Consider the following 12,130-nt stretch of genomic DNA (forward strand, 5'->3'; position numbering starts at 1 on the left):
GGAAAAATAACAAGAAAACACTGAATGAAAAGGAGTTGTAGGTATTTTCATGCAGGAAGAGGAAATTTTACTTTCTAAAGTCAGTGAGTAGTTTGAACATGTCCTCATCCAACAACTTGCTGCTATCTTGTCGGTAAAGCGCTGAGAAGGAAGCATTTTGGTCCAAATTTCCAGATGCATCTTTGAAAACAGGTCTAGGAGAAAACACATTTTCAATACATACATAAATAATGTGTTTGCTCAATCCTTTCATTTAAAACATTTATGTAGACCTGGGGTACGGAACCTATGGCTTGGGAGCCGCATATGGCTCTTTACTAACCTGTGAGGTAAATTATGCAAACTGCTGGTGAGAAAGCGCAGGAATAGGAGCGTAAAGTTGGTATTGTGGTTTTGACACTACCCTCAGCACCTTATAATCATTTTTTATTGTACTCTTTTGCATGGATTTTCTCATGTCAAAATAATTTAGACTTTCTGTACTTTAAAAGTGGTGAGAGTGACTTAAAAAGGCACGCATTTTCATGTATATGTTGACTTTTAAATTCGGAGCATGGCTCTCAAGGATTAACATCTAAAAAATATGAATTGTTTATGGCTCCTTCCATCAAAAAGGTTCCCGACCCCTGATTTACGGTATGAATCTCATAGAGCACAAGTTCATCTAGAAAGGTTATTGTGCATTTTAGTTTAGATTAAATTTCCTATGAATATAATATATATGTTTTAAGATATGTAGCTAAATATGGTCAGACTTCAATGGGAATAAAAACACCTTGCAGACCAAGCGAATGGCATCCGGTAATGGCCTAATCTGTTGCAGGCCATCTTTGCATTCTTTAGTACCTTTTCCGCCATCTAAAAAGGAGGAAATGATTATTCTTAAGAAGCAAATAACACGAGGAGATAGATTGTAAAATGTCACTGTTATGTGGGCACCTTTGTAGAGTCTGAGCTCTTCATGTAGGGTTCACTACAATGTGTGATACCGCCTTGGAGGACCTTCTCAATCCTTGCCACCAAGAAGATCTCGGGATGAGGGCACGTGACTGAAAATACTGCTTTTTTGGTGTATTGGAGAAGTGTTTCTGGAAAGCCATTTGCAAGCCTTCTTCTACTAAATGGATCTTCACCCTTACAAACATTCATGTGTAAGTTCTGGCCACATGCAGAGCCTGGTGTCATTAGTCGGACCAAAGGGTGGTTGAGATCCACATGGAAATCGGCTGATATTTTTCTGCTGTTCTGAACATCGAAGAGGGATAGAACCAAATAGAAAGGTTCCACCTTTCATGAAAAAAAGACATGACTTATTAGAACACTGTAAAAAAGTATACAATGGACAAAAATGACTATTTTGTGGTGATTTTAGGAGAGGATATACATTAGTTATTGGTCCTTCTTCATTCTCTGTAATGGAGCACTGCAGGTTAAATGAAAGGTCATGACAGCTAACCAAAATCCGCTTCCCGAATTTTTCCTCGAATTGACGCACATCTGGCTCAATGCTTGTGAAATCCAGTTTCTGCGAATATGAGCATCTTTGTTAAGCAGCCATTAATCATAGCAAAATATCGTAATTTGAGAAATTACCTGTGCATCAGGGTCTAATGTGATTAGTTTGAATCTGGCATCACTCCTCGTATTAAATTCAACTTCTTTGGCGGACTAAAACACATCAAGAAATGACATGTTTATGATTGCTTCAGTGCTTGTTTTAAACAATTCTCATTAAGTTATTTTCTATAAATTCCCTAACAATATAGCATCGTAGAAATCCTTAAAAGTGCACAGAGGAAGTCACCTGAAAACTATCTTGAAAACTTCCAGGCAAAGCTCTACCATCATCCTCATCTGTGGAAAAGACCAAGCAGAACTCTAATGAAGTTGTAATGTAAATTCAATTGTAGAATATACAAGAAAAATCACATTTAATATAATTATTCTATGTTGATTACTAGAACTGATTTATGGTTAGAGTGACAGACAGATAAGCAAACAGAAAGACCAACACATAGACAGAAAAGTCAATATATATTGTTGGATTATCTATGCAGTCTTAATAAATACACATACTAACAAATGTGTACCAAAAAAATAAAAATACTTTACCATCTTGTACGTCCCTCTGATGTCTCTCCTGTGTGGTTTGTTCAAAAGTGCTATGAAGTATTTTGTTAAGAGTACTGATCCATTCTTCCATCTCCAGTTCACTCTCTGCCGCAAGCAAGAATGTGCTCTTATCCTGCATGCTTAGCTCAAAACCAAAGCGTCTTATTTTGTTGTTCTGGAAAACCAGAAAAATTATTGTCACAGTGAGCATCAAATCATTGCATTAGCGTTTTTTGTCCGTGTGTGTGTGTGTTGTCCCTCTCCCGATTCTAACCTGAAGAACGGCCATGCATGAGTCAAGGAAGATCGTTCCTTTGGGCTCTTTGGAGGTGTTTTCGTCTTTGTAGAAATTCAGGTTGTATGAACCATCACCAAGCTGGGCTAGATGGAAGTATCTCCTTTTGAAGGACTGGAAAGTGATGATTAGAGGTATGGTGCCAATGACAACTTTGCATTACACAATATTGTATCTACAGTATAAGTCAACTTGAGGGACCAGGTTCTTGTTATCCTTACCTAGGTATTTAACAAAGTCAACCCCTTATCTAAAACCAACGCTCTCGGGACAAAATTTCCGTCCATTAATAATGTAAACATGATCAATGTTCCCTCTAATATTCCGTTGGTCTGGGCAGAAAGGCAACTTCCCTGAGCGCACTGAGTACCAGTCTGAGCGACATCATCATTGCTCGCTATGGGCACACAAGTATTACACCTGCCATAAGCAGGTACATGTCAATGTTCCCTCTAGTTTTTCATGTAAAACATGCTGTAAAACACAAAAAAACATAAGAGTGGACAGAGCTACTGCCACTGGCTGCCTCATAAGCGGCGCCATCATGGGGAAAGCGGTAAAAAAAAGTTTGGATTTTATTTACTGCGCGCCATATGATTGCTGCTGCGCAGAGAAGATGAGAGGTGTGCGCAATTGCGCATAGTTTAGAGGGAACATTGACCTTGAGTATTTATATACATCCATAGAAAGGAAATAAAGACCTGGATTAGTCTTGAGGCAAATTGGCCAACTCTGGATATAGCATCATATTGTTGTGTACAACTCGTACACAATACTATGATGCCGCTGAACTAAGTCAGCTGACCATAGCGCCATAACATGTACATGGTGACATTGAACGGTGTGGTGCCTGGAATAGAGGACATTGTAATACTCACACGCATAGTAACACTGATTGCACTGTTCACATTGCCTTTGTACAACCAGCCATGTTTAGACACTCCTCCCTTGTGAGATCCAAGTGAGTCGGAGTCCTGCAGGAGAGTGCGCTGATAAAACACTTGAAGGCATTTACAATAATATCTTAAAACGATGAGAAAACAGTGTTGGATTGCTGAAAGGCATTACAATGTGAGTCACACATTGTATTCATACTGAATATTCCACAGTTTAGGTAGATTCTATAATCAGTTTTTGGGCAAATCTGCTGAATATGCTCTTGATAACGTTGTGAATATTAATTAATTTATGTACCTCCTATTTTACTTTTCTTTGGGTAATTCTCTCAGAAGGGAGAGGGTTTTAAAAAGTGTTACCTCATCTTTTTCCACTTCTTCATCCACTTCAAACAAATGAGTGGCCAGTTTCTCGAGCCTCAATTCTTTGCTGAAGAAAAGAGACAATTTCACATGCTTTAATACATACGTTTTTTTGTATATTTACATTTCTAATTAGTTTCCTAACATACAAAAATATTTGATACTTCTCACCATTTCAAATGCATTTCAAGTAGGAATGCTTGTGTCGTTTTTTTGTTTAGTGTTTGATATTTTGTCTTTTGGGTTTACAAAAGTCAATGTTTCTCAAAGTGAAAGCCAAGGCTAGTTTTTGCTTATTCTTATAGACTGTTTGAATCAAATACCGTATGAGACTCATGCAAAAAGCTATTTAGCTCTTATCCATTCGTAAACTGTTTTGCATTTTAGAATTTTACTTTAATTTTAGCATTTAACAATATACAGAGCAACCATTATTGGTCTAAAGCTCTTGCATTAACTGAAATATTCTTTGATCATCATTTCACAATCCTACTTGGTTGTCAAAAACTACACTAAGGGATTACGTCCTTTCTCCAAATTGTCACTAAAATTAATGTTATCTTTAATGATCCCAGAAGAGCACAAATCATCTGTGGTAGATAAACAGTGCAAACACTATTGTGTTTTGTTTACAGCTCTAAAATAACATGTGTCCGTATGTGCTTCAATGCTTTATGATAAAATATTAACAGGGCATGAAAACATAAAATTGTCTGCATCTGCACATGATTTACCAGATCTTACTCAACATCCAGTTTTAGATATAAAATCTTACTTGGGAAGCTGCCGGTAATCCCCAGAATATTCTTCATACTTGTAATGGACAACGTTCCATTCTGACATGTAACTTTTCATTGACTGTAGAAATATTTATATATATGTAATTTTGCATTGAAAATTGAAACAAAAAAATATATATGCAAAGGGTTACATAGAGGAAGAATCTATAATGGAAATTCATAACATATAGAAGAAGCCAAAACCACTGGTAGTATTCCCATCTGTATCATGTTCACTATTCCAACTCATGATGTCATTTTTTGGGACAAACTTGGGAAGAATGTGCTTTAGCAATAACAACAAGGCCACACCCAAACCAACTGAAGAACAGTCTACAGATTTATTTAAAAAAAAAAAAAAAACATCTGCTTTAGATTTAACTCCATTCCACTCTTTTTCACACTTTGTAAGCACAATCCTAGCAAGATAAATGTTTACAGTTTTACCTCTTGCACAAACAATGACTGTGCTTCTTGTTCAGCATTTTCTGGCACTGAAGAAAACACTGTCCGGCTCTGGCGCATCAAAATGCATATCTAATGAGACATGCACAGAATTAATAACTGTCTTTTTTTTAGACATTTTTTTTCACATCTCCATTAAATTAGATGAGGAGTTTCACTGCTTACCCTTTGGGTCTCTATCTTGAGACATTTTGGTTAATTTTTTGTCTGGCCTCTATGCTTATTGTCCTTAACCGCCACCCTACTTTGTACTCCAGTGATGTCTGGCGCTGATTTGTATGCCAGTCGTACTTAATTTTGAACTTATTAAAGTATTACTTTCCAACTTTACAGCATAGTGTTGGCATCTATCGATATATTCCCATCTCTGTCCTTTAGTCCCCTCACCTGCTCTACATCATTTTAAATCCCTCCACACATTGTTTTACTGGGATGGATATTGTTTTGGCCTTTGCCTATAATCCTTCATTGATGAAACAAGAACGTGGAAGGTGGCATTTTAGCAGATAAACAAATGAAGACTTTCTACTGGCAGGCTAAGATACGCTCGTTTATAGCTACTTGTTCATGTGCTCACATGCACTTTTGCGTTAAGGCGGAATATATGAAAGTCCTCGGAACCTGACTCTTATTTCTCTTTCTAATTGGCAGTAATCCTTGGTAATGAAAAAATAAAAAATTAAAAAATCTTCCTCTCAATGGTATTCTTGAACACAAAGTTTGAAACTATGAAATGTTTATATTATATAAACCTTTTCACTGATTAACTAGCAGTCTTAAATTAGCACTGAGGCTTGTAGTATTCATTGTTACCAAGTTTAAATCACATTGAAAATTGGTTCTCTGCTCCACAGTGAAGCTAAAACACTAATGATTGATTGATATAATTGATCAGTTCAAGGTGTACACTTCCTCTTAATCCAAATTTAGATAGAATGTGCCCAAGCTTACCTACTATGTTTATCTTTTAGCAGCATCAGTCATCAAAATATTTACCCTGCCTCAACGTGCCCGAATGCATGCTAAATACTGCAGCATTTATTTTTTATTTATATTTCAAGTAAGGAACACCCATTCTCACATATGCCACAGTAAAAATACATTCATGACTACACATAGCTAAAAAAATAATAATAAAAGTAACTGAGGATTTCTGCACTGTCTAAGCAAATCCTCATCTCCATACACCAAAGTAATATATGCAGGAATGAGAAAATAGGATGTTTCCAGCTGTGTAACAATACCCATGTTGTGAAAGCAACATGTTTGAAAACATGAAAAAGAAAGCCACAGCAGTCCTTTAAACTTTAAACATAATTAAATGTTTCTTGGCCTTTTTATGTTTGTTTGTTACAATGAATGTTGCAAAATACATCATTACCTGAAAGTCATCCAGAGGGAACTGCAACATGTCTCTCAGAGGATCACTGATTATCATTATATTTCTCTGTAGGATCACATTTTCATAGTCCAGAGGCTCGATGACGTTGGCCTTGACCTATAAAAGTCAACAATAGCTTGGCATCAACTTGTGACTAGTAACTTTAAAATAAATTCATTCATCCTCCCTTCCGCTGATCCTCAGAAGGGTGATGAGCAATGTTCCCTCTAATTTTTTGTTGGTCTGGGCAGAAAGACAACCTCCCTGAGCGCACTGAGTACCAGTGTGAGCTACAAAATTGCTCACTGTAGGCACACCAGGAACACATCTGCCATAAGCAGGTGCATGTCAATGTTCCCTCTAATTTTTCATGTAAAACATGCTGTAAAACATGAAAAACATAAGAATGGACAGAGCTACTGCCACTGGCTGCCGCGTAAACGGCGCAATCATTGGGAAAGGGTTAAAAAATAACTAAAGTAAAATAAATAAAAGTTTGGATTTCATTTACTACGCGCCATATGATTTTTGCTGCGCAGAGAAGACAATTGTGCAAGCACTTAGCAGCTTAGAGTAAACATTAGTGGTGGGGGTACTGGAGCTTGTCTAACTTTGGGGAGTAGGTGGGGAACACCTTGATTTGTCAGCTGTCGCTAGGCAGAATGAGATAAACAATCATCCTGCATGGTAATCCAGCCTACCTTGCATTTTGGGATGTGGGAGGAAACCAGAGAACCCAGAGCAAAACCCACGTAGCATGGGGAGAACATGCAAAGTCAGAATCCACCAGGGATTGAACCGATCTCAGAACTGGGAGGCAGACTTGCTAACCACTTGAACACCGAGATGCCTTACTTTAAAATACATAAGAGAATTGTTTGTCAGGAGCAGAGGGGTACGAAAGCTGTGTGGACAAGCTACCATTGTTCTTTCACAAGAGGTCATCAGTTAGGGCAGCACAATAAATGAAGGAAGCAGTGGAAGGCTGAACATGGAGTTTATTTGTGTGAGCGTGTGATACATATGACTGTACCAGACACTATCTTGTGATGTCAAATGCATCTAAGATGCAGAACTGTATTACCGTATTTTCACGACTATAAGCCGCACTGCACTATAAGGCGCACTGCACTATAAGGCACACTGCATTATAAGGTGCACTGCATTATTTGGTGAACCCGCAATGAATGACACATTTTATTTTTTTCCATATATAAAGCACACTGGATTATAAGGCGTTCTGTCTATTTTGGAGAACATTTCAGAATTTTAAGTGCGCCTTATAGTTGTGAAAATACGGTACATTTTTTCCATATATAAGGCGCACTGTATTATAAGGTGACCTGTCTATTTTGGAGAAAATTTAAAACTTTTAAGCATGTTAATTTGTGTTGAGCACAGGTTCCCAATACTACTTCACAGTTTCTGAATGGTCTCAATACAACTTGTCTTTAGAGTAGTAATGGATAAATGTGTGCTTCTGACATTTCTTGCTTTTTCATGTGTCTAAAGGTCAAACCTATTCCACCAAGGACGAGGTGGGTGCAGGTTTCCATTCAACCAATGAAGAAAACATATTTTTGACCTCTTACAAGGCTAATCAGTTGATTGCCATCATGTTTTGCTCATTTCAGCAGTTACAAGAGTTGGTTTGATACCTATGTTCTCAAACATGCATATTTTTCAACTTAGTCAAACATCAATAATTCCAGAAAAGTCATGAAAAGGGAACTCTAGTTTCTAAAAATAAGGACTCAACATTGATATACCCTGGAAGTGCTATATTCTCCATTTCCACCCACTTCCTTTTAGAAGGAATCTTCCAAGCTGCTCTTGAAAGCCATTCTGTTAGATCATGTACTACTTGTTAAACAAACAAATTCAATTGCTTCTATCCAGCATCCAGCTACTTACCGATGCCACCTGCGACCCTGTCTCCACCGCTGCCTCAATCTCAGCCAAGCTTTTATACTTCTGTGGTGACTCTATCACCATCTCCCGTTTGAGGGCTTTTCCTGCCCAGCCCTGCATCCTGCTCAGTGACCAGTGCCACTTGCCAGTGATCAGCTCTGAACCTCAATGCACTGTGCACACTGTCATTTTGTGAAGTGGATAGAAAGAACTCCAAAGAACTTTACCTTCTGGACTAAGTTTCATTGTCGACCTGCCCTGTCTCTCACTAAAAAGTTCCTCCCACCCTGACAGCTGAAATGATGTTTGTGTGGTATGTTGTGTGTAAAGGGGAGGAGCTAAAAAAAGGCCTCTATCTCTTTAAAAGCTGTTACTGTGGAGCTCCACCTGCATATATTAAAATGGTATGATTTATTCTGTATGTATGTACACAAACTTCTCTCAAATAGTGTTTACAGATGATTACATTACCATTTTTCAGGTGAATTCATAACAATTAAACTAAATATGTAGGCTAAAAAAGTGCAGGTATGGCTGTTTTTCTTTACTGGACAAAAGCTATTTGTCTCACAAAATATTAAACTCTTTTTACAAGAATGTCAAAAGCAACGGATCATATTTTAACACTGCTTCAGGCCCAAGACTGCAATAAAAGTTCCTTTAATGTAATTTATAATAGTGTTAATAGCCTTTGGAGACAGATTTCTGTGTTTGAGGACCAATTTCATACAGCACATTCTTGAACTAAAAACAAAATAAATATTTAAGCTTAGATTATAATTTATTCTAACTGGACAGATTTACTACTATTTGTACATTGATGTCAACATAAAAAAATACTAGGATTATGTAATACAATGTAAGTTGTAAGAAAAATAAACTCTTCTGTCAAATTATACGGATGTGATCATTTTCAGCAGAATATTAAAATTGAGAAGAATAATACAAAAATGGCCTCCAACTAAACTAAACTATTGTCCCTTAAATCTAATTTTATATAGGTTTTGATTAAAAAGACTATTGAACAAACATATTAGGAAGGTATTAAATATATTCATTTCTTTATATCCATTATACGCATAGTATTTACCATGGTATGAAAAGGATAATTTCAGGTTTACTTTAATAACACAAAATACAATAAATTCACATGTGGATGGATGAGAATTTTGAGAAAACTTTTATGTTTGCATTGTTTATTTTCAGCATGTTCATGGGATTTTGAGGGAAGTACTGAGACGTCTAAACTGACTGACACGTCGTGAATTTTAATACAAGGCATTAACATCAGTATTTGCTGCTGTGTAATGACCCAGATACATGATGGGATACTAATATCAGAACTCACAAAGCTGCAGATTATTCCTTGCAGTTATTTTACACTCTAACAGAAGCAAATCCTCTTGAATAAAGCTGTGTTCATAACAAGCAACAAACAAACACACATATAAGGATTGTTGGCTAAAATGTGGGTGTGGAATGGGTTCTTTTTGATGTACTATAAGCAATGGGTTGGAGGAGCAAAAACAATAACAGGAAGACAAAAAAAAAATCGGGTTTGATTAGCAAATGTTTCCTAGAATTGAGATTAATCTTTCAACAACAAAATGTCGTGATTGGTTTTCAACAATTACAATTTTTTTTACTGAATACCGCTCCAATGAGATCAATTTTAAAAGCTCAATGAAATGTTCTGCAATTATCCGTATTATATTAGAGGTCATTGAGAGATACGACATTGAAACTAAAGTTGTAGTCTGCAGTTGCTTTAGTGTATTTTATTTTGCACTGCATCATATAAAAAAAGTTGTGTAAAACAAATGTTTCCCCTCTATTTTATCACGCATAAATCTACAGGAAACTCCTTTCTTTGATGCATTACAGTTCTGTTCTATTACAAATGAGATAATTCAGTTATAGTACCCCATGTTGGCTCTTTATTGTGTCATTTTCATTGGCTGTTTGCAAGTACAATATTCATAATTGATACTGCTCAGAGTATAACATCCAATGACAGATGATATGATAACCTGAGCACCTACCATGAATTATTAATTTATTATTATCATCATTATTTAATATGGCCCAGAGATATAATGTTATCCTACATTGATTTTACCCCTCAACACACAGCTACACGTATGCATACCGATACTATGTAAGATATGAAACTTTTTGGGCACTGATTTTCATTTTTGCTTCAAAGTATTTTTTCTTCTTCTTCAAGATACAGTAATTTGAAGTGACACAAATGTATTATACTCCCATATTGCAGTATAGATGAAATAAGTTGTACACTATACAAGAAATTTTGATGTGTAAATATAGGCAACATACCCATAAAACAACATTACAGGTTACTTAGGAGCTTTTTGTCATGAATGGCTTTTTGGTAGTGTAATATTTGTAATGCCTAAATGAATTGACTAATGCTTATCTCTGATTCACAAAACTTTAGATATGAGGTCAAATTACAAATGTGATGCCCACTTATGAGTAAACCACAGGCCTGGCCTCAAAATAAATCTTAACTCTTATAAAACTAAATTTCTAAGAATTAGGTAAACTTGATCACTATAAAATATTGACATCATTAATAATTGTTGGCAGTTATTGTGAGAAACAATAATCAAATAGCAAGAATGCATCGCTCCATCTAACCTAACATGCGCCATGGCGTAGGCTTATTTTATGTATTAATGTTAGCTTCAGCAAATTGGAACCATAGAAGAAGTGTGTACTAAATTCATGGCCCTTCACTTCACTGCAAAAACCTGCTCTTTCAAAAAAAAAAAATGTTTTTCTCATTCATCCTTAGTGGATAGCAGACCAGAACCCCATACATACTTTAATTAATTATACATCTGCTGCCACCTGCTGGAATCCATACATGTTTAGCATAATGCAGTATTTGTTATTAACTTTAATGTAGTGTAAAAATTACACAATACAAAATTAATCATTATTTAAACATTTTTGCCAATATTAAAACATACATTCAAGTGTCCAAACAGTACATAATCTTGCAATGGCTTACATTACCCTTAAATGTAGAAAAAATAGGAATCAAATCTCTTGTGACTTATTGAATGCAAAGAAAATTGTTTTAATTGGTATACTTGTTTTAAAAATAAATAAATACTATGGTGCTTTAGTCTGTGTAGCAATCAAATCAATGAGATTCTACATTTGCCTCAGGAGGCCATTGATTTGACCTACAATGTTCAGAGTTATGTTTTCTGATTGGTTCTGTCCCACTTGTGCATGTATGTTTGTCATGCTTTATATGATCCTACAAAAAAAATCTAATATTAATGCCTAAAATTTAGCAATGTGTAATAGGAATGTTGGCCAAATTATTTCTAAAGCACATTTCTGAACTCCTGCCTTGATTTTGGAAGACAAGCCTTTCTCTTGGTTAAATGTCTGCTCTAATTTATGCTTAAGGTGTTGTTTGGGTGGAGGTCAGGAACCTGTTAAGTCCGCTCAACCAAACCCATTCATACTTTTATGGAGTCCAGGGGGTGACAAACACGCGGCTCTCGATCTGCATGCAGCTCCCGGTCAAAACAAATGTGGCTCTTTTGCATATCATATTTTGCATATACTCTGGCAAAATTCCATTTGATGTGTGTTGATCGTGGACACTTGTACACAAATTTACACAGTTGTTTTTAAAAAAAATATGTCCACATCATAAATTGATGCCAGGCCATTGTTGTCCAAATTTTAACATTGTAGTTTTTGACAACCAAAAAATATGATGTCCACACATGTGGACGCAAAGTAATAGGGGGGGGGGGGGGGGGGGGGGGGCCTTGGGGGGTATTGGAAAACCCAGAAAAGGCTAGAAAAATTGCAAATCAGTATTGACCAAAAATTGCATTTTACATCTTAGAAGAGCAGTTTTGAATCATATAAACATGAT

At 36.2% G+C, this 12,130-nt stretch overlaps 1 protein-coding gene across 1 annotated transcript in view; it reads right to left on the reverse strand.

Annotated features, from left to right (window-relative positions):
* LOC144214795 (dedicator of cytokinesis protein 9-like) overlaps positions 1-8,512 on the reverse strand; it is a 28,285-nt gene extending 19,773 nt beyond the window's left edge. Inside the window, exons 1-14 of the mRNA XM_077743507.1 lie at positions 8,206-8,512; positions 6,292-6,408; positions 4,893-4,982; positions 4,442-4,524; positions 3,664-3,733; positions 3,286-3,381; positions 2,387-2,521; positions 2,113-2,287; positions 1,805-1,854; positions 1,594-1,668; positions 1,385-1,525; positions 940-1,287; positions 776-858; positions 72-194 (exon numbers count right to left, since the gene is read on the reverse strand). Of these exons, the coding sequence (XP_077599633.1) occupies positions 72-194; positions 776-858; positions 940-1,287; positions 1,385-1,525; positions 1,594-1,668; positions 1,805-1,854; positions 2,113-2,287; positions 2,387-2,521; positions 3,286-3,381; positions 3,664-3,733; positions 4,442-4,524; positions 4,893-4,982; positions 6,292-6,408; positions 8,206-8,322 (1,703 nt within the window). The 5' untranslated portion in view covers positions 8,323-8,512. The remainder of the gene's footprint in view (positions 1-71; positions 195-775; positions 859-939; positions 1,288-1,384; positions 1,526-1,593; positions 1,669-1,804; positions 1,855-2,112; positions 2,288-2,386; positions 2,522-3,285; positions 3,382-3,663; positions 3,734-4,441; positions 4,525-4,892; positions 4,983-6,291; positions 6,409-8,205) is intronic.
* Between the last annotated feature and the right edge of the window lie 3,618 nt (positions 8,513-12,130).

This window comes from Stigmatopora nigra, chromosome 1 (assembly GCF_051989575.1).
Source record: "Stigmatopora nigra isolate UIUO_SnigA chromosome 1, RoL_Snig_1.1, whole genome shotgun sequence".
Classification (NCBI taxonomy): domain Eukaryota; kingdom Metazoa; phylum Chordata; class Actinopteri; order Syngnathiformes; family Syngnathidae; genus Stigmatopora; species Stigmatopora nigra.